General features: G+C 41.2%; 1 protein-coding gene across 4 annotated transcripts in view; it reads left to right on the forward strand.

Moving 5' to 3' along the window:
• Positions 1 to 26,503, forward strand: part of vps13b (vacuolar protein sorting 13 homolog B) — a 297,078-nt gene that overhangs the window by 124,868 nt on the left and 145,707 nt on the right. For all 4 annotated transcript variants that reach the window (XM_082550699.1, XM_082550697.1, XM_082550698.1 and 1 more), the window contains 2 exons: positions 9,652 to 9,785; positions 24,887 to 25,121. In XM_082550699.1, coding sequence (XP_082406825.1) covers positions 9,652 to 9,785; positions 24,887 to 25,121 — 369 coding nt within the window. The remainder of the gene's footprint in view (positions 1 to 9,651; positions 9,786 to 24,886; positions 25,122 to 26,503) is intronic.

Raw genomic sequence — 26,503 nt, forward strand, 5'->3', positions numbered from 1 at the left:
GTATTGTTGCACCCCTAATATCTATCTGTCCGTCCGTCCGTCCTAATTAATATGAAAAACTCTTTATAGTCTGTACTTTGTTGACTCTCACTGTGTTTAGGCTCCTTTAAACACTGTAAGATTTTCTACTAAAGCATCACAGTGATGAGTCAGGGGAAATAAGCAGGTTGTTCAACGTTTTTCTTTCTTTCTTTCTTTCTTTCTTTTTTTAAGTCCCTGGGAAACGTTTTCCCAGCAGGAGTGATAAGTCTCTGTTTTGGGTGAAGTCATCTCTGTAGCTGCAAAAAGCTTTGGATGTGTATAACTTTCTCCCATGTCAAGTGTTTAGATAGAAAAAAATGCTCCTTTGACATTTCAGAGTTTAAACAAAGGCCATGAGGTTTGTCTCCTAGCTTGTTTAAAGAGCTCACAGCTGAAAGGTCATGCCGCCGTTTCCTCCTGATTTCCCCTCTGGTCCATGTTTTTTGCAAACTAGACTAATGGCTTTTCCATAAAGAAGCATCTTTGCTTACTCACATTCCAAAAGTATATTGTCTCATTAGAGGATTGTCAGTAAATAATCAGCTTGGCTCCAACACTCCATACTAAGTAACATCAGACTGTAGTTTGTCAGCAACACTCGCTGACTGGAGTAAACTGTCCGTCAGTGTGTTTTCTGTCTCTTTGACTGGTCCTCTCTCTTTCTATCTAAGTTTTTGTTTTTCTGTCTGTGAAGTTATTTTTCACCGGGTGACTTTATTTCTGTTTTTTTCTCTTTTTTGTAATTGTTTTTCCTTTGTTCATCTTTTCTGTCTTGTTTTTGACATCCCGTCCACCATCAGGTTTTTGAAAATAGTCGATAAAAGACCAGATTTTAGAACTGACAACACTCAAACGCTGATGCTTTCACACGTAGTATTTTGGTTGTTATGAAATGTTAAGTGGATTGGAAATCTGGCCACAAATTCTGCATGTGGGTGTGTTTACTGTTAGACACACAACATTTGTATATGGCATCTAATTGTTGGGCTCCATTAGTTATTCAAACATATACTTTTTAGACTCATGCTCTTTCCTATCCAAATATTTCTCTTGTGAAGTGAAAACAAGACATTAGTAACCAGGTGCTCATACTGCATTTTATTAAAATGTACCCCTCGGTGCCCCCGCTCCAGTTCTCCACGCTGGAGTGGAGCTTGTAAGCAAATGAATAGCATCTTTTCTGGAAATTGCTGTGGTGTTACAGGAGAAGATGTAATGAAAAGTTACAAATTGTTTCCGCAACCAATCAGAAGAAGAAAATGGCCGAGTCATTTCGCCCTTGTGGTTTCAATCATGGTGAAATAATACGCTTCCCTACGGTTATAAGATCTTGATAGACCACAGCTCAGCACTGGAGACTTACAGCACAGCAGGTACTCTGCTGATTTCATCCCACGACTCCAGTTCCACTTGTACCTAGTTACACAATAATGCCTTCTTTCCACATTTTACAGTTTTGTTTCTGTGTATGTAGAAAAAAAATGACTGGACGCCATGGCCGCGTAAAGACAGATGTGAACTCCTGACATCCTGTTGGATTGTGGTGAAACTTGATGCACATAGGTTCATAAACTAAGACTGTGTTCTGCCTCGTTTCTCTTGATTAGTTGTTCCTGGGATTCATTTGGGGGCTGATAAATGAGATGTTAATTTCTAATATTCCTTGGCTGATGATCATGGGGTAAATACCTGCTGCAGATACCTGATCTGTAAACAGATCTGCACTGATATTTAGTCCTGCTTAGACTAATGTTTTTTTAATGCTGAAATCTTGTGGAAAGTCCTGTTTGTTGGGACATTAGTTAAAATCCACCCCAAAATAGAACTGACGTGCGTTAACCCTGTAACTGTACACAGCTGAACTAAATGAACCGTAGTTTGTATTTTTCTGCGTAAAGCTTTCTTACCAGGGCTTCTTCCCCATCAGAGCTGTCGACATCTAGCATGTTGTGGTTGGAATTTGGTTCTCTAAAGATGATTTATGAATTGTTTTACCATGCATGGAGAGCACTAAGAAGGACCGGGATATTTAAGCAGCTCCCTCTGGTCTAGCGCTCACATTTGTTTGTTTTTTAGGCAAAGAAACAAACAAACAATCACTGTTCATGGTTAGTCCTTCAGTCCTATTAGTTTAGCATGTTTGCGTGCGGTGTTTATACCAAGTTGACTTTAAGCTGGACATAAAACTGTCTTCTTTTCCGTGTCAGCATGATGCATTTCATGTCTAAAGCCATTCAGCCTTATTGAATGTTGCGATGCATTTTTTTTTTCTTTCAGAATGTATTTGTAATTGCTGCGTGTTTACCCCACGACATCCAGTCCAGCTGTTTAGCTTGGATTGACTCAATAAGCCATAATGATTTGCTGAAGGATAGAGCTGATTCGAATATAGTTGTAGAGAAATGACTGTTGTTGATTGATATTGATTGAACTTAATTTCATCAGTTACGACAGAGCAAGGATTTCAGGCAAATTAATAAATGTGCTGAGAAATAGCGTTTAGAAGAAATGAATTGAAATGGTCCAAGTTATCCCCCCCGCCCCTTTTTTTTTTTTTTTTTAAACAACAGACAGACATTTAATTCCATCTTTTTACTAAATTATCATTTGCCATTTTACTTGATTGTTCAAATGTCCTTGTTTCAACCTGATTCCAAGTAAATGTCTGACTATGTGACAAGGTCCAATTTAGTTGCTGGCATATATTTTCTCAGGGGACTCAGGGTCATTTGTTTAGGTAAACAGAGGAAAGATGGGTGAGGTTTTTTTCCGAGTGGGAGTGTTTGAATCTTATGTGTACTGCTAAATCCTGGGTACTTCTTTCAGGTTTCCCTCGAGTCTTGAGCTCCAGGTTCCTCGACGCTGCTGTTTTACACCTTATTGAAACACAGTGGGAAAAACAAGATGATTCGTTTCCAGAAAGCATCTGTAGAAGCTGCAAATGTAATGCAAAGAAGATTTTCTGTGAAATTGTGCTTCCCGACCCCTGCTGGGCTGCCTCTCTGAGACCTTAGAAAGCCCACGGTGTGTGTGCTAACCTTGCGTTCAAGTGGTCATTTTGAACATATAAGCTAATAGCTTGCATGTCAAAAGTGTGCTAGATTGAAATATTATCACAGGATTAAATGACCCAGAGTGCTGGATATATGGAATACTGAGATGGAGCCTTGTTTTGTTCCGCCTGATCATAAATTGGCAAGTGGAGTCTATGTCTGTGCCTATTGATTATCATAGTTTTCCACTGGAGCTATTGATTTTCCCACAAAATCACCTTAGGGAATTAAAAAGAATAAATCATAATCCACTAAAAGAAAATCATTTTTAGAGCTTTTAGCAGTTCAAAGCCTCCTCAGAACAATTGTACTAGCTAGATGTCCCTGCTTCCAATTGGTTATTTGAATGCATGCCTGGCACTTTTATGATTTAAAGAGAGTGTTATGTTGTTTTGTTACCACACTGAGCCTAGCTACAGTTTCATAGTAATCAAGGGGGACTTTCCTGCCGGCTTTTGGAAGGTGCCTGTTAATGTGTAGGCAAATGTACAGAGACACACAGAACCAGTTCTCTGCAGATCATTTCCCCCGAAGCACTGAGGGCAAGGTGATATCATACTGGGACCGGGGCTGCCCGGCTTGAAACTCATAACCCATAGGCACTCAGCTCTATCTGGCAACACAATATTTCAACCGTTCTCTCTTCCTCTCTGGTTTTGGTCATTACACATGTTAAATATACAGGGCACGTGTTATAAGACACCGCTGACTTTCACAACCAGTTCAGGCTCAGTTGGACTGAAGCCACTTTCTGGTGGATGACAGAGACTTGGATTTAAAGCCTGTGTCTCGGTGAAAGAAAATCACATCGTCTCAAAATCTCTTTATACGATGAAACTTTAAACTAGTTTAACTTTATGAATGGCTGTTTGTTTGTTGTTGTTGTTTTGTTTTTTACAGTTATATGGTTGGCTTTTCTGTCAGTCAGCACGTTTTTTGTTTTTTTGTTTCATTTTGTTACTGGTTACATTATATGGCCCAACAAAATATTCTGGTCAATTCACATCACAGGTTTGTTTGAATGTTGCTTAGTAACATCATCACAGAAGTGTTAACAGTTGTTTTTGTGCGATTAGCCGACAAGAAAGGCCGTGGAAAGACGATTTTGAAAACAAGTCATTTCTCCACAGTTTGAGGTCGATTTCTGTCTGCCCGCACAATTACACCACAAATTGGTTCACATAAAACTAGCCTCTAAGTATTTTCTTTATTTGTCCCTAATGAATGTTCTTGTTGGCAGCAGCACCGTGTTTCTGATCATGAGCCTCCCAAGTCCCGAGCTTCTTATTGTTCTCTAACATCTACCAGAGTAATGATCTCACCGGCTTTTTTTTTTTTTTTTTCTTTGCTTCAATCCTAAAATTAGCTGTTGGCACTCTGAGAACATACTTCATTTGCTGAGAAACCTTTCCTATCTGGCTGTGCTTCCTAAAGGTTGGAATGAGAACTGTTGTCTTTGTTCCTGTCTGCTTGTGGTCTGCATGATGGGATTAAATGTAATTTTCTTGTTTACTGGAAGGACAAAAAAAGAGACAAAATGGAAACATTTGCACTTGCTGTTAATCTGCAAGGTAGGACAAATATCAGGTTATGGTCAGGGTTGTGCTGCTCACAAAAACATTCTAGCACTGATGGCTTTTCTGTGATCTCAACCGTAGAGCATCGACAAAAAGGGAGGTTTGGACAAATGGCTTAGAAATATATATTATGGAAAGATGTATATGAATATATTTTAGAGAGAAACTAATATACACATGCATACACAAATCTATAAGAGCTAGAGGAAACTGATGCGAAGACTTCAGGCAGAACTACGCAGTCATACATTACTATAATCCAAGCCCAAGTAGCCTGATGGAAGTCAGGCGGGTTTTTATTGGCTGCTGTTTGCTTTTCAGAAGGGGATAATATTTTCATTGTGGAGTTATTTATATAGTTTAATTTTTCTCGTAAAGTCAATAATTTATCAAGGTAATGATGGTTGGAGTGGGGAAAGAAAACAAGGAGGAGGAGGAATAATGAGATAGAAACCTCCACCTCTCTTAGAAGAATGGTCGAAGTCTTGAGGGGACTCTGGAACGTCTTTTGCCTCCACACACTGATGAGCCCATACAAGCCTCTCCCCAGCTTCCATGACAGACAGAATGGTCTGTGGGGAATATATGTGTCCTTATGTATCCCTTTGCTGCTTTCATGAATGATAAGGGTATTATGCACTGTGGATGTTGGCCGTGGGACCTGAGGTTGAAGTGAGAGGAGCGAAGAGGGAAGTTGGGGTTGAGCTGTGTTTCATCAGATGTAGTGTGGATTAGTTGAGGGGCTAGAGGGGGTTTAGTGACAGAGGATGAGAGAGGAATGGGAGGAGGTTGGGCACTGAGCTGAGATGGGTTGTTTTGCTTTTTACATGAGATGTTTCAAGGGTTCCTGATGTCACCGAGAGAACATGTGCTGTTGCAATTCTTTATGTGCTTTTATCATGGTCGGTCTGGCACAAGTCTTCAGCTCTTTTTACCGAATAAAGTGAAAATTGGTTTGCATTACTGTGTCATTATCACTTATGTAGCGAAATTTGTTATTCTCTTCTTGCTTTACATGTTGCCAGAGGCATCAGAGTCTGACTGAGCTTTCCTCCTGTTAGAGGTCTTCTTAAAGCACATCTGGAAGAAAGCGCAACCATGCAGTTTGTAGCGTTAGAGGAGTATGTGTAGAAATAAAAGGGTGATTTTTTTGTGTCTTCTTGCCACCACTTACACATTCCTTACCCCTTCAAGTGAGCCTGGCCACAGCAGCGCTTTTTCAATAATGCTGTAACAAATGGAGTCACGTAAATATTTAAATAAACACTGACTTGCATCCAAAACAAATAGGCGGGCAGGTTTATTAAAGAGCTCTATTGCTGCCTCTGCACGCAGCTGTAGCAGAATATACAACACTTCAACTCACTGTAAACCATTTGTAATAGGGAACATACCAGAAAGATAGCAGGCGGCATGAGGAAATGCCGGGATCCCGCAATGAGGCTGTTTTTATGGTTGAGTTACTCAACCACCCGGGAAAGATATGGATGCTTTGCGCCTTTGTTGTTGTGAAGTCTGTTAAATGTGTAGTGGAAAGTTCACTGGCACTGATATGATGTTAGTGTTTCTGTGTGACTGTGGGTGTGCCAGTGCCTTTGTGTGCATTTAAACACGCGTTCAGTTGCGACTGCGAATCGCACGTTTGAATGATGTGCGATTTACACTCACCACACCACACACCCTCACACATTTTACAGCTACGTTACTGTGCCGTGGCAGTGTTGCGACCTGCATCGTGATGTGAGGCAACGCTGATTTGTTTCTCGCCCTGAAGTCAAAGTACTGTAACGGGGTTCTGGTCTTTTCTTTTTTTCTCCGAGCATTTGACACTGCAGCCGTGGGCTGCAAAGACAGTCGCCTTCCATTTGCTGTGAGATTTAACGGAGCTGTTAAAGAGGATGAATAACCACCATCAGAACACTAGAATGTTTATAAGGGACTGGACTGGCAGCTCCACAAACCAGTTGAGAGAGAGAGAGAGACAAGAGGGAGTGGTTGGAGAGAGAATGAAACAAAGGAGAGAAGGTAAGAGAGAGGGTGTATGGCCAGAGTATGGCCAATAACATATTAGCCTAATGGCCTAAGAGAGGGTGAAAATGAGGACATGGCTGAGATGGCACGAGGCAGGGGGAATAACCCCACTTTAAAGGGACTCCTAGGACTTGTTAGGCCTGGGCAGGTTTAAGAGGTTTGGGCTCTCCTGTCATGTTTCTCCTTCATTTGAATTTAGGCTTGCCGCTCTCTCTCTCTCTCTCTTTCTCTCGCTCCCTCTCAATCCCCTCCCTGCAGGAATGGCAGGCGCCAAGTCACTATAACAAGATATGGCAGTTTCATTCCAAATAATGACCCTAGGATTAACAAACAGAGACCTGGAATGGTATTTAAAACCAAGCACAAGGCTTCATCCATTGTTACTGCCTATGCTGCACTTCAGCACACTTTCTGATTGGGCTAACAGACTCACTCTGGGGAAGAACATTCACTGTCTGGCCTACCCCCAAAGTAAAAACGACAAAAAAAAAAGGCTTTCAAAAATAGATGATCAGAAATCCACTCATTCATCGGGCTTTCTCACGGCAAAGTTAGCAAGGATTAGGACAGTCTCTTTGCCAAAAAAGGAATAATTTTAAGAAATGATGGGCTCGTTGAGAACAATGACTCAGAATAATATTTTTGAGTATTATCGATTTAGGTCAGAAGAGTCCAGATGATGCTCATGGCTGCCTTTATTCACAGATTTTTGGAATCTGTAGTGACATACAGTGTGTGTGTGTGTGTGTGTGTGTGTGTGTGTGTGTGTGTGTGTGTGTGTGTGTGTGTGTGTGTGCGTGTGTGTGTGTGTGCGTGCGTGCGTGCATTATGGAATTAATTATGCAGGTTTATCTTGCATGCTGTGTTTCATTGTCTCATAAGCTCCTCTGCAGACATGCTTACAGTTAGCTAGTCCTCAGTTTCTTGTCATGCAAAGTCCGCTCCACCCTCAAGTAACTTTCTCTTATTTTTGTAAATTGGAAGGAGATGGTACAACTGTGTATGAGTTTCTGTTTTTGGAGCTCAGAAGGGTGGCCTGTATTTACTTTAACATTTCATGAGTGATGATTCGTGAGGGTGTGAGCTCTTTATGGGTTCTATTTCAGTGTACGGTTTTTATGTTTGTCAAGATTGTGTGTGTTTATATGTGCTTGTGTTTGTGGTATATGCTTTTATTGTATTTTCTAATGTGGTAAAATGTTGTTTAGATAGTATAGGATGTATACCGTGAGATAACCAGGGCACTAACCAAAATTGGAAGAAACTTGCACACATACATGTACATAGACAGGGAAAGCCCAGTTCTTAGGGTAATGTCTCCTTAGTCTAGACAGCTGCATGACTTACAGTGGTAGCTACACACCCCTGTCTTGTCTACATCGATCCCCTGCAAAGTATGAGATACTTTTCTAATGCCATGTAACAGGAAAACTCCAACGTATGCACAGCCCTTCACAATAAAACTCTATTGACAACTCAATGATATCACAGCAGTTTATGCAGCACTCTATTCATATTACTCAATGAAAAGTCAGCCCATGAAACACAATCTGACCTGTCAAAGTCAATTTTTGCCATCTTTCACTTTGTGGGCATCTAGTAGGACAACACTGGAAGCATTACAAGGATAGAAAAAAAACTGACGAATAAGAGTGAGGAAGGTAGACTGGAAATTGCCAAATGTAAAAATAATGTCAAGTGCAACACTGACTGGGGACCATTTCATAGTCCCCAAGTGCCAGAGGCAGCCTGAGTGTGAGAAAATACTGTTCAAGAGTCCAGACCCATTATCAGTTTTGTTCTCTTCCACTTGTGCACATGTGCTCGAGCACACACACACACACACACACACACACACACACACACACACACACACACACAGCTCAGCATCCATATACCTGTGGCCCAAGTCTCCCAGTGATATGCACACATACCTTGACCAACAAAAGTGGATCAAGGTATGTGGGTCAATGGTTAGTTAACCACCTTTTTTGTCATTTTCCCCACCAACATGCTGTTATTGCCATGCCAACGCATTTGGAGATATCTGGGAACATGATGTCTGAGGGCACACTGTACAGCTGTGACATCACTGCTGTTTCTTGAAAACTGTGGGATAGGGCTGCTGAGCAAGGCAGACCTTTAAATCATGGAATATGTCTTAATGTGTCTTTAGAGAGACCCCCCACCCCCCCTTCCCTAACCTCTGACGCCCTGATGGCTTTAACATCCACAGACCTCGGGTTAACCTGCTAGAATGCCCTCGTGCCTTTGTCTCGTTCACCGTATCTATGTATATTTCTCACACTCTGTCTCAAGCTTCCTGTCGTCTTCTTATCGATAACTGGTTCTCTTCCAGTGAAGGTGTGCTTTAGTTCATATAGTTAGTAGAATGGATAATTGAATATGCTTATTACTGTGTGATTTTTGTGCTTGACTGTTGCCATGAGTGTCAGCACAGACAATCAGCCCTCGTCTGGACCACAGCAGGCACACCAGAACATGTCATGTCTAGAAGTTTGTGTGCGTGTGTTCTCGTGTGTGTGTGGGTGTGTGTGTGTCCCCGTGTGTGTGTGCGTGCGTGCGTATTCTCTCAGTTTCATAGTTCCCTCTCCTGCTGTAGGAGACAAGAAACCTGAGTGCCAACATTACATCATCTCAATGAAGTGTCAGTTAAACATCATATAACATGATACTTTACAGTAAATGAAAATAACAGTGAATTATGAAGAGAGTGAAATAAAGGATAAATGCAGGGCAAAATTTTCTCATGTTAATAAATAAAACCCAGTTTTTATTTAAGACTTTACAAGGTGCCGCTTCACTTCTGTGGTAGCGGTTCCTTCAGGAGTCAGCTAAATGTTTCAGCAAGTCTATCAGCAGTACAAGTACACACTATGAGAAATGATGGCGCTGATTGTTTAAAAGCTTCATTACAATGTCATGCCTATCACTTTTTTCTTTCCCAGAATCACGTCCACTGTCCATCCCAATGAGGGTGATGCCTGACACCACAGCTGCGGAGTCATGGACGACCTCAGAGGAACAAATGAAGGAGCTCATCGCCCACGCCTGGGATGCTGTTAAACGGCTCACTCTGCAGGTACCAAACTGTCTTTATGTACTGGAACAGGTATATAAGACATTTCTACTACTCCACTGAGCTTGGATGAAAGTTCATTGATCTTGTCCATTAAGATTATTTACAGTTTTTTAGTCACTCAGTGTTACGTTTGGTCTTCACATTCCAAAGGATCAAGCGTACGAACGCATACCCGGATAAAAGTTTGTACGCCTTCTGGGACCAGCAATGCTTTTCCCTGACCACCTATTTCTCTCCTATTTCTATGGTATAATATATTAAAATTTAGCTCATCCCAGCCCAGCTTTGTGCTCTCTGTTGGGAAGCCATATGGCATCCAGGGACTTCTGTTAGTTGTTAACTGATTACCCTCTTTTACATACAGATGCATATACAGTGTCTCATGTCCCATTGTGGCAAGCCGAGTTTCCGTTTGGCCTGCTGGCTGTCTTGGATGTTCCTGTCTGTCTAAGTGTCTAACTGGGAAGTTAAATGCTCTCATCGATTGTCTGTTCGCTGCATCTTGACTGGACTAGTTAGTAGAGACCACATCACAACCAACCCCATCTGAAGCACATCAGGAAGTGCTGACAACTCTCTAGCAGGCCTCCTCTTGATGCAAGAGCTGGACATCATGGTGTGTGCACATATGGGCTTCCCTGCGCATAGTAATCATGCGGGGTACATTACTGCATGGTACATATGGATATCTTTCAGTTCAGTAATGTGTTAGGCTCAGTTTTGGCAGATTAACTACAGTGTGCGAGTATTACTCCAAAAATGCTGGCCACATGTGTCCAAAGTTTTAATCTTGTGTTTTCTTTTTGTTTGTTCATCAATTATTAGGGTATTAATCCAACCACAGAAAACAACAATAACTAATTTCAAGTATTGCAGCTACAGTGGGGCAAAAAAGTATTTAGTCAGCCACCGATTGTGCAAGTTCCCCCACCTAAAATGATGACAGAGGTCAGTAATTTGCACCAGAGGTACACTTCAACTGTGAGAGACAGAATGTGAAAAAAAAATCCATGAATCCACATGGTAGGATTTGTAAAGAATTTATTCGTAAATCAGGGTGGAAAATAAGTATTTGGTCAATAACAAAACTACAACTCAATACTTTGTAACATAACCTTTGTTGGCAATAACAGAGGTCAAACGTTTACTATAGGTCTTTACCAGGTTTGCACACACAGTAGCTGGTATTTTGGCCCATTCCTCCATGCAGATCTTCTCGAGAGCAGTGATGTTTTGGGGCTGTCGCCGAGCAACACGGACTTTCAACTCCCGCCACAGATTTTCTATGGGGTTGAGGTCTGGAGACTGGCTAGGCCACTCCAGGACTTTCAAATGCTTCTTACGGAGCCACTCCTTTGTTGCCCGGGCGGTGTGTTTTGGATCATTGTCATGTTGGAAGACCCAGCCTCGTTTCATCTTCAAAGTTCTCACTGATGGAAGGAGGTTTTGGCTCAAAATCTCACGATACATGGCCCCATTCATTCTGTCCTTAACATGGATCAGTCGTCCTGTCCCCTTGGCAGAAAAACAGCCCCATAGCATGATGTTTCCACCCCCATGCTTCACAGTAGGTATGGTGTTCTTGGGATGCAACTCAGTATTCTTCTTCCTCCAAACACGACGAGTTGAGTTTATACCAAAAAGTTCTACTTTGGTTTCATCTGACCACATGACATTCTCCCAATCCTCTGCTGTATCATCCATGTGCTCTCTGGCAAACTTCAGACGGGCCTGGACATGCACTGGCTTCAGCAGCGGAACACGTCTGGCACTGCGGGATTTGATTCCCTGCCGTTGTAGTGTGTTACTGATGGTGACCTTTGTTACTTTGGTCCCAGCTCTCTGCAGGTCATTCACCAGGTCCCCCCGTGTGGTTCTGGGATCTTTGCTCACCGTTCTCATGATCATTTTGACCCCACGGGATGAGATCTTGCGTGGAGCCCCAGATCGAGGGAGATTATCAGTGGTCTTGTATGTCTTCCATTTTCTGATGATTGCTCCCACAGTTGATTTTTTCACACCAAGCTGCTTGCCTATTGTAGATTCACTCTTCCCAGTCTGGTGCAGGTCTACAATACTTTTCCTGGTGTCCTTCGAAAGCTCTTTGGTCTTGGCCATGGCGGAGTTTGGAGTCTGACTGTTTGAGGCTGTGGACAGGTGTCTTTTATACAGATGATGAGTTCAAACAGGTGCCATTCATACAGGTAACGAGTGGGGGACAGAAAAGCTTCTTACAGAGGACGTTACAGGTCTGTGAGAGCCAGAGATTTTCCTTGTTTGAGGTGACTAAATACTTATTTTCCACCCTAATTTACGAATAAATTCTTTACAAATCCTACCATGTGGATTCATGGATTTTTTTTTTCACATTCTGTCTCTCACAGTTGAACTGTACCTCTGGTGCAAATTACTGACCTCTGTCATCATTTTAGGTGGGGGAACTTGCACAATCGGTGGCTGACTAAATACTTTTTTGCCCCACTGTACATTACTGTTAAAAGATTAGTGTTTCCTCTTACTAGCTCTCAAAGTTATGGTTACATTTAACTGTCAGCAAGCATATGTCACAACGGGCATCATAAATGAACAAGATTCAATTTTTGCATGTAGTAATAGTTATACTGTTGTGGGTGCATGTAAGTCATCACAGGTGCAGCAGGGTTTTCTGTCAGTGGGCTTATTCATTGTGGGCAATGTGGCTATTTAGTTTCAGGGTTTAGTCACAGCTGAATCATTCCTTAAATTGAGTAGGGCTTTAAGGTGAGTTTCTATGAGCATGTAAACAATAACTATTGAGGCATAAATGAAACAACCCTTCTCAAATTATTTTAATTCCTATTGCTTGGACCACACAATCTGATGTCATTCAGACAGAAAGAGAGCATGTGAATTGAAATAATTCTCCAGAACCGGCGTCCCATGTCAGTACATTGAGCTGTTTACAGTACTTTCACAAGAGTTAACTCAACCCACTAATAGTTTGCTGAGCCCGTCATTGCCTCCACTTTCCTCTGTCCCCTTCGGCTGTGTGACTGGGACCACACCACATACTGCAGCAGTAATTAGGAAACACTCTGTCCTGTTGACATGGGAGTGGAAGCGAACCAAACCGAAAACCCCAACAGCTGGTACCCCAGGTCTTGGATATCCCCAAACTTGAACCACTCCATTTATTTTAGTGTGGTGTAAACAGAATACCTAATGGCTCACACTTCTGCTGCACATGTGCCCAATTTAACATGCAGGGCTTTCTTTCTGACTTTTACAGAAGAGAGAGGAGCAGGAAGGACAGAAAAAAGGTTGGGTTAATGAGACTGGGGGATACAAAGTTACCAAAGTATTTATTATTCCTTAGCTTCTGAGACCACTTAAGACTGTTTAAACAGAACATAAAGATGTGATAGCTAGTGATAGTGTAAACCACTCTTTTTTTTTTAATCCATAGCACTTGTCTGAAATGTGGTGATGATGCTTTGTTGCTGTGGCATTATTTTTCATCTTACAAATGCACAGCGACTGACTGGAAGTGTTTTCATTTTAATAGGAATGAGATTCAAAAATATTGATGCATAAAGTGAAAATGTCTGGAGATGCCATCAGTACAGTAATTAATCATTATTAATCAATCATTATGCTCTAAAGTCACTCTTTTCACCATATTTGCCTTTTTTAATAGGACCAACAAACTATGTTAACATACATTCCTAAACACAGCTTATCTGAATCCGAGCCCTCATATTGCCACACTCTAACCTGTGATATCTCTTCGATTTAAATTATGTGCAGTCCTAGCTATCTCAGTTTGTAAGAGTCTTACCTGTTTAGGAATAATAGATGACACATACAATGAAAATATCCAAGTCATTATTCATAAATAATTAAAGCACCATCAAAAAAGTAAAGAGACTGTCCGTGACAAAGTCAGGCAGCTGATATTGAAAACAGAAAAGCTTGCTGGCTCGTAGACAAATGGAGTTTACACATTACCTATGCTAATTACCTCTTGGATGAACAGAGGTCTCAGTCTTTCACTCGCTTAGAGCAACAGAGCCAGTGTCCACTGCAACATGCATGATGGACTCAGAGTGTTCTGTCCAGCGCACATCATCCTAATTGTGCATGCTTTGTTTTTTGGTAATGTAATATGTTTTTCTATTATTTTTTTAAATAGTCATTTGACATTGGGCGCTGTTGTAAATGTTACGTAGGCTGGAGCAATGTGAAATGTCTATGAGTGGCTCCTGCACTCATCCTTGGAGCTTTCACCCACAGCTTTTCTTTCTTCTTGTGCTTCTGGTCATTGCTATTTACCACATCTCCCGAGCTCTGTTTACTCTCCCTCTTGTTTTCTACTCTTCTCCCCCACTGCTCAGCCGTAGCACTTTTCATCCAGCCATCTCCCCTTCTCCACCCTATTCTCCTGAGGACACCCATGTTCTTTTTTGGCTCTGATAATAATTGCAAGTGATCAGGATGGTGATTCTATTTCAGGAATTTTAAAATGATTCCTTCTATTTAACACATGAATGTGTTCAGCACTGGCAACAGAGCACGTTGTTACCAAAACTGAAATGGGATCTGCTGAAACAGAGAGACCGTTGCCATGGAAAAATGAAGTAACACTGCTCCCTGCAGCTGCCATGCATTAATGAGTAGGATACTTTTTGAGAAAGAAAAAGAGGGAAAAAAGCAGTGGGGTAAAAAAGGTAAAGCGGTGGAAAGGAGAGAGAGGTGTAGGAAGCTGGGAAGAATACTGGATAAAAATGGGAAGAAGCTGAGGTTGAAGGCAGGAGGAAAGTGAGAGATATACAGAAAGGAGAATCATGTGCACTGGATTTGGTGTGGCTCAGATTAAGCTGGCCAGATGGTTTCCATGAACAGGATCTGACCCCCGGATTGAGTGCTTTGTGCAGGCACATTACTTCATCCTCTGCCCCCTCCCTTCATCCTATCATCCTTCCATTCAACACCTCATCCTCCCTGTCTGTCAGAACCCACAATTTCCAAGTGATTTGTAATTACAGCTTTAATTTTGGGCCACTTTAAACACCATGTTTCTTTCAGTATTGGGGAGATAAATTGTTAGCTTTTAAACTTGACAGTCATCTTACAAATCCTGAGAGATGCTGGCTCATCTTAATCATAAGCAATTTGGTAGATATGGCATACTAAAAAATAATTCAGGCTTCTATTATACAGTAAGTCTAAATCCATATACTAACATTTAGCATGATAAATCTGAGTGCAAAAAATAAATGTTATAGTTTTGCAATGAGATTGTTTAAAACGGATGTGCTTAAAAAAACAAAGCAAAAAAGAAACAATTTAACTAACCTGTTATCACCTCACACACGAAACCTACCCACACACTCCTTAGAGTATTTGGTGTCAAACAATATGATAATATGTCAAATAATATATTTCACATTTATTAGCATTTAAATAATACGTGCACACATTATGAATGAGGTACACATATTTTACATATGAGAGTCCGCGATGTAATAGAAAATGAATTGGTGTGTTTCAGCATATGAACAGTATATGAAAATGAATAGCCTGCTATAATTGCTTGCAGTTCCTGATTGTTTAAGTGCTGATTGGCTGAGTGCAAACAGAGAGGGAGGTTAATGCTAAGGACAGAAGGGGTCTCTTCTAACATTAAGTCTCCGCAAGACTGTTCAGCGATTTGAGGATGACAGCAAAAGAATAAAGAACGAGAGAAGGACGGAAAGCGGCACAGGGTGAGGTAGTTAGTGAATATGTAAGAAATACAAAAAGAAAGTATCGCCTGATCTAAATCAAGAGCCCACAATACAAAAGTAGATGTCATTGGCTGTTTACCCAGTGAGAACACTGTGCGTGGGTGTATGTATGCACACGTTCACATCTTGACGAGTGTGTGTTAATGTGCATGTGTGGCCAGAATCCCATTCCATCATCTGCCGCTGTGTCAATACACTAATGACCTCAGAGCCATTATAGACGCACTCACATATTTGACCCTCTCACCGGACTGTACTGGAAAAGCGCTTACTGAGATTCTCCTGTGTTTTTAGCCTCTTGAATCTCAGCAGTTTAGAGACTTGGAACTGATTTTGATTGAAAAAACCCTCCTGATACACTACAGCGAGTACAGATTTGCCACAGGAGCTGCAATTGCTGACAGAATTGGGATGTTTTAAAATTGTCATAGAAAAATGATGTGCAGTTTATGCCCTGATCTTCTGAATGTGTCTTGGAAAGCTAGTTTGGACGGGAATCGGGTTAAATTGATGGAGCACACATCCACCCTTTGTCTTGGGACAATGAAGGAAGCCGTGCCAAACACAGGTCGAATCAGATCAGTTGGGGTTTAGAACAGCCCGGTTTGGCCTGCTTCACTGGGTCACACTGTATAAATCAGTAGTGGTGAAAATCTGCCAGAGTTAGCCGTTGAATCCTCTTTTCATCTGCAGTCCATCACCATTTGATCCAACTTGGCCTGTATTACATACTGCATAACATTATCACAGCCACCTTGACTCTCTTCAGTTAGCCAAAGGCAAAATTGTCTGGCCACACCATCACCACTATAGATAAACCAAGCCAAGCTTGCTTTTGGCCAAACTTTAGTCAACCCGTGTTTATATCTGAGGACTTTGCTCTAAGCTGTCAGTTATTCCATGAATCTTGCATCACTTATACTCTAACCTTTAGGCAGTCTCTCTCACCTAGAACAATCTAGCCCATCCTTGGTGCTCAGCCAAACATCAGCGATGTATTCAGACTTAATTTGACAGGGTCCCACTTGTGCTTTTTTGGAGGTGCCACAGTTGTCCTTTTGTGTCGGTATTTCACTGCAGAAAATGGTTTTTAACCTACTGGGTCCATGCAGTACATGCGGGCCGGTTCTACCACATACTTTGGACACTGCCTCCATCTGGCAACAGATGCTTTCTGCAGGTAGATGGACTGTTTGTAGCTCCATGCAAACTGCTAGCATTCTGCCAATGGAGAACCATGTTCAGCCCCATCTGTACTGGCTCACCATGCTGAGGTGGTGGAGGGGTGATTGTTTGAGATTATGGGTGGGAGTAGGTGAGGCGAGCCAGGCCAGCCGCGCTCCTAAGGCCACTGTTGGATCAATAAACGCAGCGATCAAAGTCGCAATTAACCCACCGCGCTAACACAAACAGCTGAGCTAGCAGAAACAAACAAAGCCTTCATGTCACCTAAAGCGTTTATTTTTGCAGATTTCCACCTCGGCCAGGGAGACCTCCAGAGCTTGTCAGCTTCTGTAAGCAGTGTTGGAAGAGAGGAATGCAGGGCCACATAGATGGCTGGCTGCCTAGCCCGTTGTGCGGTGCCAGCCCACGATCTTATTGCTTGTGGTGGCATGTGGGTGAGACACAGCCTATCTGGTGTCAAAAGGAATCATGCTTAAATGTTTTTCTCAAGAAGATCAGGAAATAAATCTGCTCTCTGAGGTTTCCAACCAAAACTTCTATCTCTATCCATGTACCGCAAGATACATCTGCGTAGTGGAATCTTCAGGTACACACATTAATCATGTTAAAATGTTAACGATACAGTTTGTATTATAACACCCACTTTTTGACTATTGTTTTGGGGTTTTGATTTGTTTGTTTGTTTTGGTTTATAGCAAACAGAAAATGCAGGAAGATGTGAAGAAGGAAGGGGAGCAGAAGGTTAAGAGTGGGTGGGTGGGGTAGTGGGCTCTGTGCTCTGAGGACCTTCTGTTCATCTGACCGGCCACTTAGGAAACACAGTGTCCCGTCTGGTGCAGGCACAGGAAGATTACATTTGGAGAGGTATCAGGTTTTTAAAACAAAGGGATGTGTTTTCCGTTTGCTGCCGATCCTTCCACTGAGATTTTTCTGCTCCAGAGTTGCAAATGTTTTCATTGGGGATGCTGAGAGGGTGTTTCTAATTTCCTCTCCTCTATCTCTGGGTGATTTCCTGTGTGTCGTGGCTTTATTATTGTGTGTAGAAAAATAGAGGGAAAAATCTGTCGGTACGTACGTGTTTAAATGTGCAAGTGTGTGCGCGTGCGGCCTTCACATGTTGTGGGTCTCTCTACAGAGGGGTGATCTTGACCTCCAAAGTCTGTGCTCTGCTAAGGTCTGTACAGAGTTAGGGCATCCAAGTTTCTCTTCCCTACAGTGATATGAAAACAATAAGCCTAAGAGCGGATTTGTACAGCGCCGCAGGACTGATATCACACGTATTTCATTGCCTGGGTCGAGTTAGGTGAGGGTGACAGTAATTGCTTGTAGTTCTTGCAAGTACTCTGTTGCATGACTGCTGTGCTGCATATGTGTAAAGATTCAGATTCAGATGTGATTCAGACAGCTAACCCATTCATACAATGGAGCAGTTCAGTTTTCTAACATCTTATCTCCATTTTTAAATACTGAGGGTAAACAGTAGCAATGTATTTTTGCTTTGTTTTGTCATGAGTGCTAAAATTTTGAATCCCTCTTTTGGACAAGGCCGATCTCTCGTTCCTATAATCTGTCAGTTCATGATTGAAACATAAAGCTGTGTCTATGAATGATTATTGGTGAGTAATATACTGTCTGCTGCACTTCTAAGTTGGTCTTAAGAGTAGACGGGCTGTCCTCAATCTAACTCACTGTTCTGTCATTTACTGGCGAGGCCCGGCAGATCCTAAGAGCCTCCTGTGGTTATATAGGCCATTTCCACATGGCCTCAGCCTTTTAAAGCTTGAGTGTGTTTGGCCCTCAGCTTCCTCTCTATTAGAACCTGCTCTGCTGGAACCAGATAAACCATCCTCACAAAGACTCAAGGGAGAAGTACGACACAAGACAGATCATGCACTCCCACTGCTGCTCAGAAGAGCATGAAGTCAGGGATGCTTTTCAGGGGTATTAAGACCCAAAGATTTGAAACAGGGTCGGCACATGTGGCTGTATTCTGAACCCTATCTGATGGTGCGGAGAAGTGATCGGGAATAAAACTGAGCAGAGCTTGACACACACAAACACACAACCCACGAAGAAGACCCCATTTTTAGAACTCTGTGATCTGGTGCCAGAGAAAAGAAACAAAGGGAAAAATGTATTTGGGCATCTTAAAATTTAATCAAAATAACTTCAAAATGGATATACTTCCCCTTTTTTAATGTTTTTAGCTTTTTGTCTTTTTTCTAGTAGTATTTACTCTTGACTGCATGTGGCCTCCCAGCCCAGAACCTACATTTAATTATGGTTGTGTATTGTAGATCAAAGTGTAAGCAGATCCTTGCTCATTTAGAGGGCTGAGAGGAAGGGCTCAGTACCTAAATCTATGGATAAGCGCTGGTCACCTAATAAATAACCAGGCTGTCACTCAAAGATTCAAACTCTCTGGGGCTTTTTTACTGAATCTTGTTTGTTGGCATCCATACTGAGACTTGAACAACCTTTAACTGCTAGTTTCATGAAGATCATTCAAGATGACACGTCCCCACATTATTTTCAGCTAGCTTTGTTCCCTGTCAACCCACTCAGTCTCATTACTGAATGACAGAGAGCGAATTTTGTTGCATATCAGAGATGTGCTGAGACATGAGACAAATTCATCTGTGTGAGCACAAGTAACAAATGCAGTCTTTTTCTCTGTGTCAGATTCACAAAGCAGTGTCTGCGCTGGTGTACGTATGTAAAAAGAGGCAATCTTATGCACTATTTTTTGTGGAGAATTTACCATCAGGGCAAGCTTGCAAGGAGCAGCAGCCATTCTGGTGAACTGAACAGAAATATCATCTTTTCATTGGCTCCCTATTGAGACCAGAGCTCAACTGATGACCGGGTCCATCCTGACAACTTCAGAGTATAATCTTATCCCAGTAGAGCACTTCCCTCTCATAAGCAGGCTTGCTTGGAGATTCCAGAAGTAGAATGGGAGGCATTCGCTGTAGCTAACAGGGCCCTCTCCTCTCGAACCAGCTCCCAGTTTGGGTCATGTCCTGTTTGTGGTCTCTCTATGCTCTCATTTTCTCTATTATTTTCCTGCTTGTGCCAGCAGTCTTTTCGTGTTCATTGCACCCCACCAAGTTTTTCCTTGTAGGTTTGATTGTTGGGGGTTTCACTTTAATATTGCAAGGTCTGAACCTTACAAAAATCAAACACCTTGAGCTGACTGCTGTTGTGAATTATTTTTTATTTTTGGCATTTTTTTTCTCTTAAACCGCTTTTCATTATGAATCTTTTCTTTAAGTAACTGCTGTCTGCAGCTAGCAGGGGGGATGTGATCTATGATTGTGTACGTGTTCAGTTTTGCAAGAGAACATGCAAGCACACAGTGTATGCTTCTGCAAATGTTTAAGTGTGTCATTTGAGCATGTTTTCACAGTAAAATCCCTGCACGTGCAGCCTCATAAGGAGTTGATTGGCTTCAGTCTCGTTTCTTGTTTAACTGAGATTTCCTGGTCGAAATTGAAAAGTGTTTTTTTCACATTAATAAAAAAAAGTTTATGAATGTGTTGCAAGTGATCCACGTGATCCGTGGCCCCTGAACACGCACACACAGATACTCAAATTGTCCGTCAGTGTTATTCTCCTGACTGAATCTGTTATTGGAGGCAGTAGGTAACTAAAGTATGGTCCCAGGTTGCTGAGCGTTAACTCCATTTGTTATGTTGAAAGATTTTGTTTCACTTTGACAGGACATGATGTCATTGGACAAAAGGAACGGATAATTATGCATCTTTGATTTCGCTTTTCCCCACTGAATCTTCTGTAATAATACAGATATTGTATGAAGCCATCTGCCATTCTGAACTTTGGCCCAACTTGAATATGAATATGAATTTTAATCCCTTTCAAACACTGTCAGCCCTATTTATCCATGTAATAATGAGAAATAAATGTATAAACTACATGGCTGTTGAAGCATAGGTCATACACTTTATTATTTGTTGTGCCCGAGTCATTTCCAGGGGCTATCTGTCTTGTTTTTGCTGCAGTTTTATTCCACATTACCCTTAAACCCAGTAGGGTAAAGTTGTGTAACAGATATTCCACACTGCAATTATGCCTCTGGCTTTCACATATTATTTGTGCCCATTTCTATTTTTAAATTCATTTCAGAATTTTCCTTTAGCTGCATTTGGAAACACCGCCTTTCCACGGGTCTACACTAACAGAAAATAAATTTCCACTATCCTATTTAGGATAAAAATATAATTTAGTTTGCCGAGCCTTGTGACTGGCTGGTGAGTAGTGAAAATGTGGCCCGCTGCCACCCAAGCATGTGACGGAACATAATGAGTTTTAGGTCAGCCTGGTATTCCTGTCAGTTTCCTCCTGTCACAGGACATTGTGCAAGTCTCTCTCTCACACACACAAACATACATGAACTTGGCCTGGCCCTCAGCTCGTGGGAGGGGGACATTGTCGCACACACTAACTGCTTCCAGTGCTGTGTTTATTAGCCTGTTACAGAGCTGTTAAACACAATTGTGTGGAATACCAAACACGACCCTGCACAACCTCAACTGCACTTTTACACCTGAGGTTGAGACATAAAACACATACATGCTCTCACTTTCCACTTTGACCTGTGATTACGGGCAACATTTTTTGTGTGTCTGTTGCCATGTCAACCATAACCATGAACACCACGATTCTCCTCTCACATCTCAACGCAGATTTTCCACCTTGAATCAATGCATGCTCAGCAGTGAGAGGGACAAAAGGACAGAGGCATGGGAGGTTGGGGTGATGGAGGGATAGAGGGCTGTAGAGTTGGTCAGAGGGAAGAGATGCTGTCAGTGGTTTTGGCAGTCATAAAAGCAATGATGCATATGGGACATTCTGACCTCAGACTATTTCTCTCTTGGATCTGTCAGCACTGCTCAGCAGTTCCAGTGCTCCCTTTTCTTGCCCTTTGTTGCCCCTGTCGTCTTTGTTTGGATACTGTATGTCTGTCTCCCTGTGTGTGTGTGTGTATGAGTCACAGCTCAAGCATTAGACCACAGATGGGGGGCTTTGGAAAGGTCTGCGAGGTGACCAGGGTGACCTGCTATTAACAGTAGCACAGAGAACTGGGTGGAGGATTGCCGTTCAGTTCTGAGTTCACGTTCCTAATAACGTGACACTGTCGTAACAGGATGGTGACAAGGACGGGCATTTACGATTCTTTTCCAATATGTTCGCTGACATTTTAAGGCCATTTCAGCAAAAATTGTTTGGCATCAAAGTTTGATATGCTAAAACAGTACCAAGTATTTTATATTATTAAAAAGAACAGATTTAGAGCAGCTTTAGCAGTTCTTGTTATATTTTGATCTTACTGGAGATGTTTGCCCAATTTGTCTTGGATGCAGATTGAACACCTGACAGCGCTGTGACCCAGAATAAGTGTGGATTATTAAAAGATTGTACTTGAACTCACAAGACATCTACCAACCAGTACAACTGTTTTCTTTTGGCATAGTAATATTTGCTCTTTTGTGCTGTCATCCACTTTCGGGCAACTGGGATTCCTCAACAAGTCCTCACTGGTCACCAGAGCATCAAATGCTCTTTAGATCCAAACCTCCTCCACTCATGAAAAAAAGCTATTTTGCTTTAATCACTGTCCCCCTATGGACTTGTACTGTTGTGTACTGTTGCCATTGGTAAATACAACATGTTTGTTTCTCTGTGTTTGTGGCTTTTAATAACTGTCATCAAAAGGGAATGAAAGGAGAAAAGAGCCAACCAAAGATTCGTTTTGTATCGCCCAGATTTAGGATTGTTGTGCCATTTTCTTTTCCATTACATACTCTGCTCCTTGAAACATTGTGTGCCTTTATGTATAAACATCTAGAAAGTCAATTGTCTGACTGCCCTCTGTCGTCATCTGTGAGATATTATCTGTTTATTGTTAGTATATTTCTGTGTAATGTGGCAAGACTATGACTGTCGTACACCTGACATCATCGTTGTGTTCCATCATAAGCACTTTAAAATCATGAGCAAACACCATTATAAGGTGCTGTGTTATTTGTTCACATTCACTGTAACAGATAGGTGCCTGTGTTTTCTACCCTGTAATAGTCACAACTACCCTTTTTAAATGAACAAAAATCACCTGCTTAATCATTTTTATTACATAAAATTCCCACAATTCTATACTAAAGAGGTTGATACAGATGTTTCCTCTCAAAAACACAAACAGATTTCCATTGGTTTTTAATTTCACTGAACCTATAATGATTTATGTTCATAATATTTTTCTCTGATTATGTGTAAAACTTTAATTCCTAGAAGGTGATATATGGTGACAGATTCGGTCACTCATCAGGCACAGCGTGGTTCTGTAATAGTTATTTACAGTCTGTGTCTAGATGGCAGTTTTAAAAAAGTAAATAATAAGTAAAATGTTTATATCGATAATTACTATGATATTGTACTATTGTGTACTTACTCAGAAATATGATATACAAAATCCCTTTGAATTATAATTGAGCTTCGTTTTACATTAAATTAGCCCTGAGATCATCCAGGTGCTTAATCAAACTGTCACATGATGTGAACTCAGTGATTTCATTTTTTCTATCACACGGTGATTAAAACAAACTCATTCTCTGGATTCTAGTTATTATAATAAACTTTGCTGTAATGCTTTTTTGTTTACATTACAGTATAGGTAACTGAAGCCATTGCTCTTATTTTTTCTGTTTCCTCGTGTTCCTTATACCAACACACCCATCAGCCAGTACCGTTGTTCTGACGATATTTGATGGTTGAGGACTTTGGCACATATCTGTTTATATATATATATATATATATATATATATATATATATATATATATATATATATATATATATATATATATATATATATATATATATTCAAGATGTCCAGCAGGATAGCATTAGCCTCAGGCACCGTCGTCAAAGTGCAGGCCCGAGTCATGGTATTAAAGCCGGCACTTTCCGTATGTCAGCCTGCTTTACAGCTTAACCCTGCTTAGATCTGCAACAGCCCAGGCAGTGTCGGTGATTTTTTTTTTCTCTGCGTGCCAGCTCTTAAAAAGGCCAAAGCTTATGTGTCACTGCAAAAGCGTTCCCATTTCAAACCACCCTTTAAAGAATAATCAAAAGAGGAAGCAGAGTATGATGAAAGTGTAACCATATCTGTACTTCTCTCTCTTTCTCAGTGTCTCACTCTCCTCCTCTTGATCCTGCTTTCAAAGTCTTTTTCTCTGTCTCGCCTTCTCTTTCACTTCCCATGAAAACTTGGAGATGGTTTCCAGGCCCGTGTAGTTATAGCCAAAGATCATACAAGTGCATATGCAAATTTTGATGGTGTGCGTAACGTGTTAAGATATGCCAAACATATCTTACAGTATAACTTGCTCATGAAACCAGAGGGCTCATAGAGTATCCACCTCTCTAATAAGTGAGACTAAAAATAAGTAGAAGTAGTCTCTCTGACAGAAGTGAGCACACATCCACACACAAGTATCTGGCAACACCTGCTGTCTGCCCCCTGGACCCTGCACCCCTTTGCTTTTCATTAACTAGGCTAGTAAATGGAAAAACACAAAGCAATATTGTTGCTCAAAGTTGTTGCTTGCACTCTTGCCGGCTACTGCTTACTCATCTAAAGGCTTTTGATTTTTATTTGATTTGTTTATTTATTTATTTATGTATTATTTGGGACATTGTACAGCTGGGACTGATCTCCAGTGCTTTTTAAAAAGACTTTAGTATTTAACTGACGAAACCTCAAAGTTTTTTGTTTTTCTGTTTCAGAAAATCACAGTGGTTTTAAATGGATGCTCAGAAATATGTAATGTAATGTATGTAATGTGCATTTTGTAAGACGGTTTAGTGTGTGTGACCAAATGTAGGGTTTTTTTCTTTTTTAAACCAAGGAAAGTATTGTTCACCATGTTCAGGCTTTTCCAGCAACACCCGGAATGTTGCACAATTTTTTTTTCTTCTATTCTTTCCATCACAGTCCAAGTTCTGTAATACTGGCAAAAAAACTGAACTTTTGTGCACTTGGATGGCATAAGACAGGTGCTTGTTTACTGATGGGTGAGGCTGAATTGGCTAACATGATTAATGTTCCCCTCTTTTTTCTGCCTTTTTTCAAGTTGGAGCTGCAGCCCTGCTGTGTATTCCTCCCCAATGACAGCCTCCCTTCTCCGAGCACTATCATCTGTGGCGACATTCCCGGCACTGTGCGTAGCTGGTACCACAACCAGACCAACATGCCTGGGACTCTGGTAGTTTGCCTGCCTCAGATTAGTATCCTCAGTGCTGGGCATAAGTACATGGAACCACTACAGGAGCTCCCCTTTGTGGTCTCAAAGCCCATCTTGGAAGAAGGTAGGTTTTCATACCACATCTAATGAAATCTAAACTTTCATTAGAATTATTGAAATACTCTGGGACATACACCCAGATACACAGTGATGTCAAAAAGAGTGATTTCAAAGCTGAAATTAGAAACACTGGTGGTGATAGATGCATAAGCTAAAATTGGAAATCTTGGGAATTTAATCCCACTTAGTGAGAAAGAAAATATGACTTAATAACTCATTTAATTTTTATTAATAATTAAAATGTATGATTTCACAATAGTAATAGCATATATAATGTCAATTCATCATCATTAGAGTCTTTTCAACACTGAGCAAACCTTTGACCCACTGCTACTCATTTACCATGACAAAAGACAAACAAACTTAAGTAGCGCGACTTTGAGAGATAGATCGTGCACATGTGGTGTGCACACCTGGTGGAGTTGACACAAGCAACACTTAGATGGTTGAGCAATGTTTTCTCTTCAGGAGGAGAAAAAAGGGGGGCACACTTCTTTTCTCCAAACTTTTTAATGACATCAGCATTGGGCATGCAGTTGTAAAAAAACAGAGGAGAAAGAAAAACGACAGCAAAAACAGTGACATCAGCTGCCTTGTCAATGTTGCAGTGAAAATTAACAACCCATGCTTTTAGTAATTCATTCCTACTCTTTGAAATGGTCTTCATCCCTCATATTCAATGCTCGGGATCAAAGCAGCCTGCCAAGGGCGTATTGGTAAAAGTGCTCTTTGTGGCCCTGTGATAATGAACCTGTTCCTCATCCCTGTAAGATGGTACTTCCAGGGTCAGCAAGTTCATTGGTTCAAGCACTCCCAGTGCTGCATGCTGTTTCAGACTCACAGATTTAATATTAGGCCTCAATTTACGCTGTGTTTGTGTATCTGGTTAATGGATGTGGCGTAATCAATTATAGATGAAATAACTATTCAGTATTCCTTTTCTCAGGTTTTCCATTTCACAATAGTAAAAGGTTATGTAATGTCCAAGTTTTTTTTCATGTGCTGGAAAAATGTTTTTACTCAAGCCACACCACTGTCTATTTTGTGGATCCCATATATGGTGGACAATTTAAATAATTGGGTTCCTAAAGGTATCTTAGAATCAGACTCTGTCAAGATCTGGCAAAGCTGCCCTCGCTGGATTTTAACAAAAAGGAAGAAAAATGAGAAGAAGGCCCCCACGTTCCAGGTACTTCAGAACTTGGGAATGACATCACTCCTGAGTAAGCTTGTTCCAAGAAAAGCGAGGAAAAACAGGATTTGTTTTGGTTCTTTGCAAGGTAGAGCGATTCATACATCACTAGCTATACAATATAATACTCGATTATGGGTCCTTAAAAACAGTGCTGCATTCAAAGATAAAGCCCGGTCAGTGCTCTGCTTATT

This window comes from Aulonocara stuartgranti (genome assembly GCF_965226115.1).
Source record: "Aulonocara stuartgranti genome assembly, chromosome: 11".
Lineage (NCBI taxonomy): Eukaryota > Metazoa > Chordata > Actinopteri > Cichliformes > Cichlidae > Aulonocara > Aulonocara stuartgranti.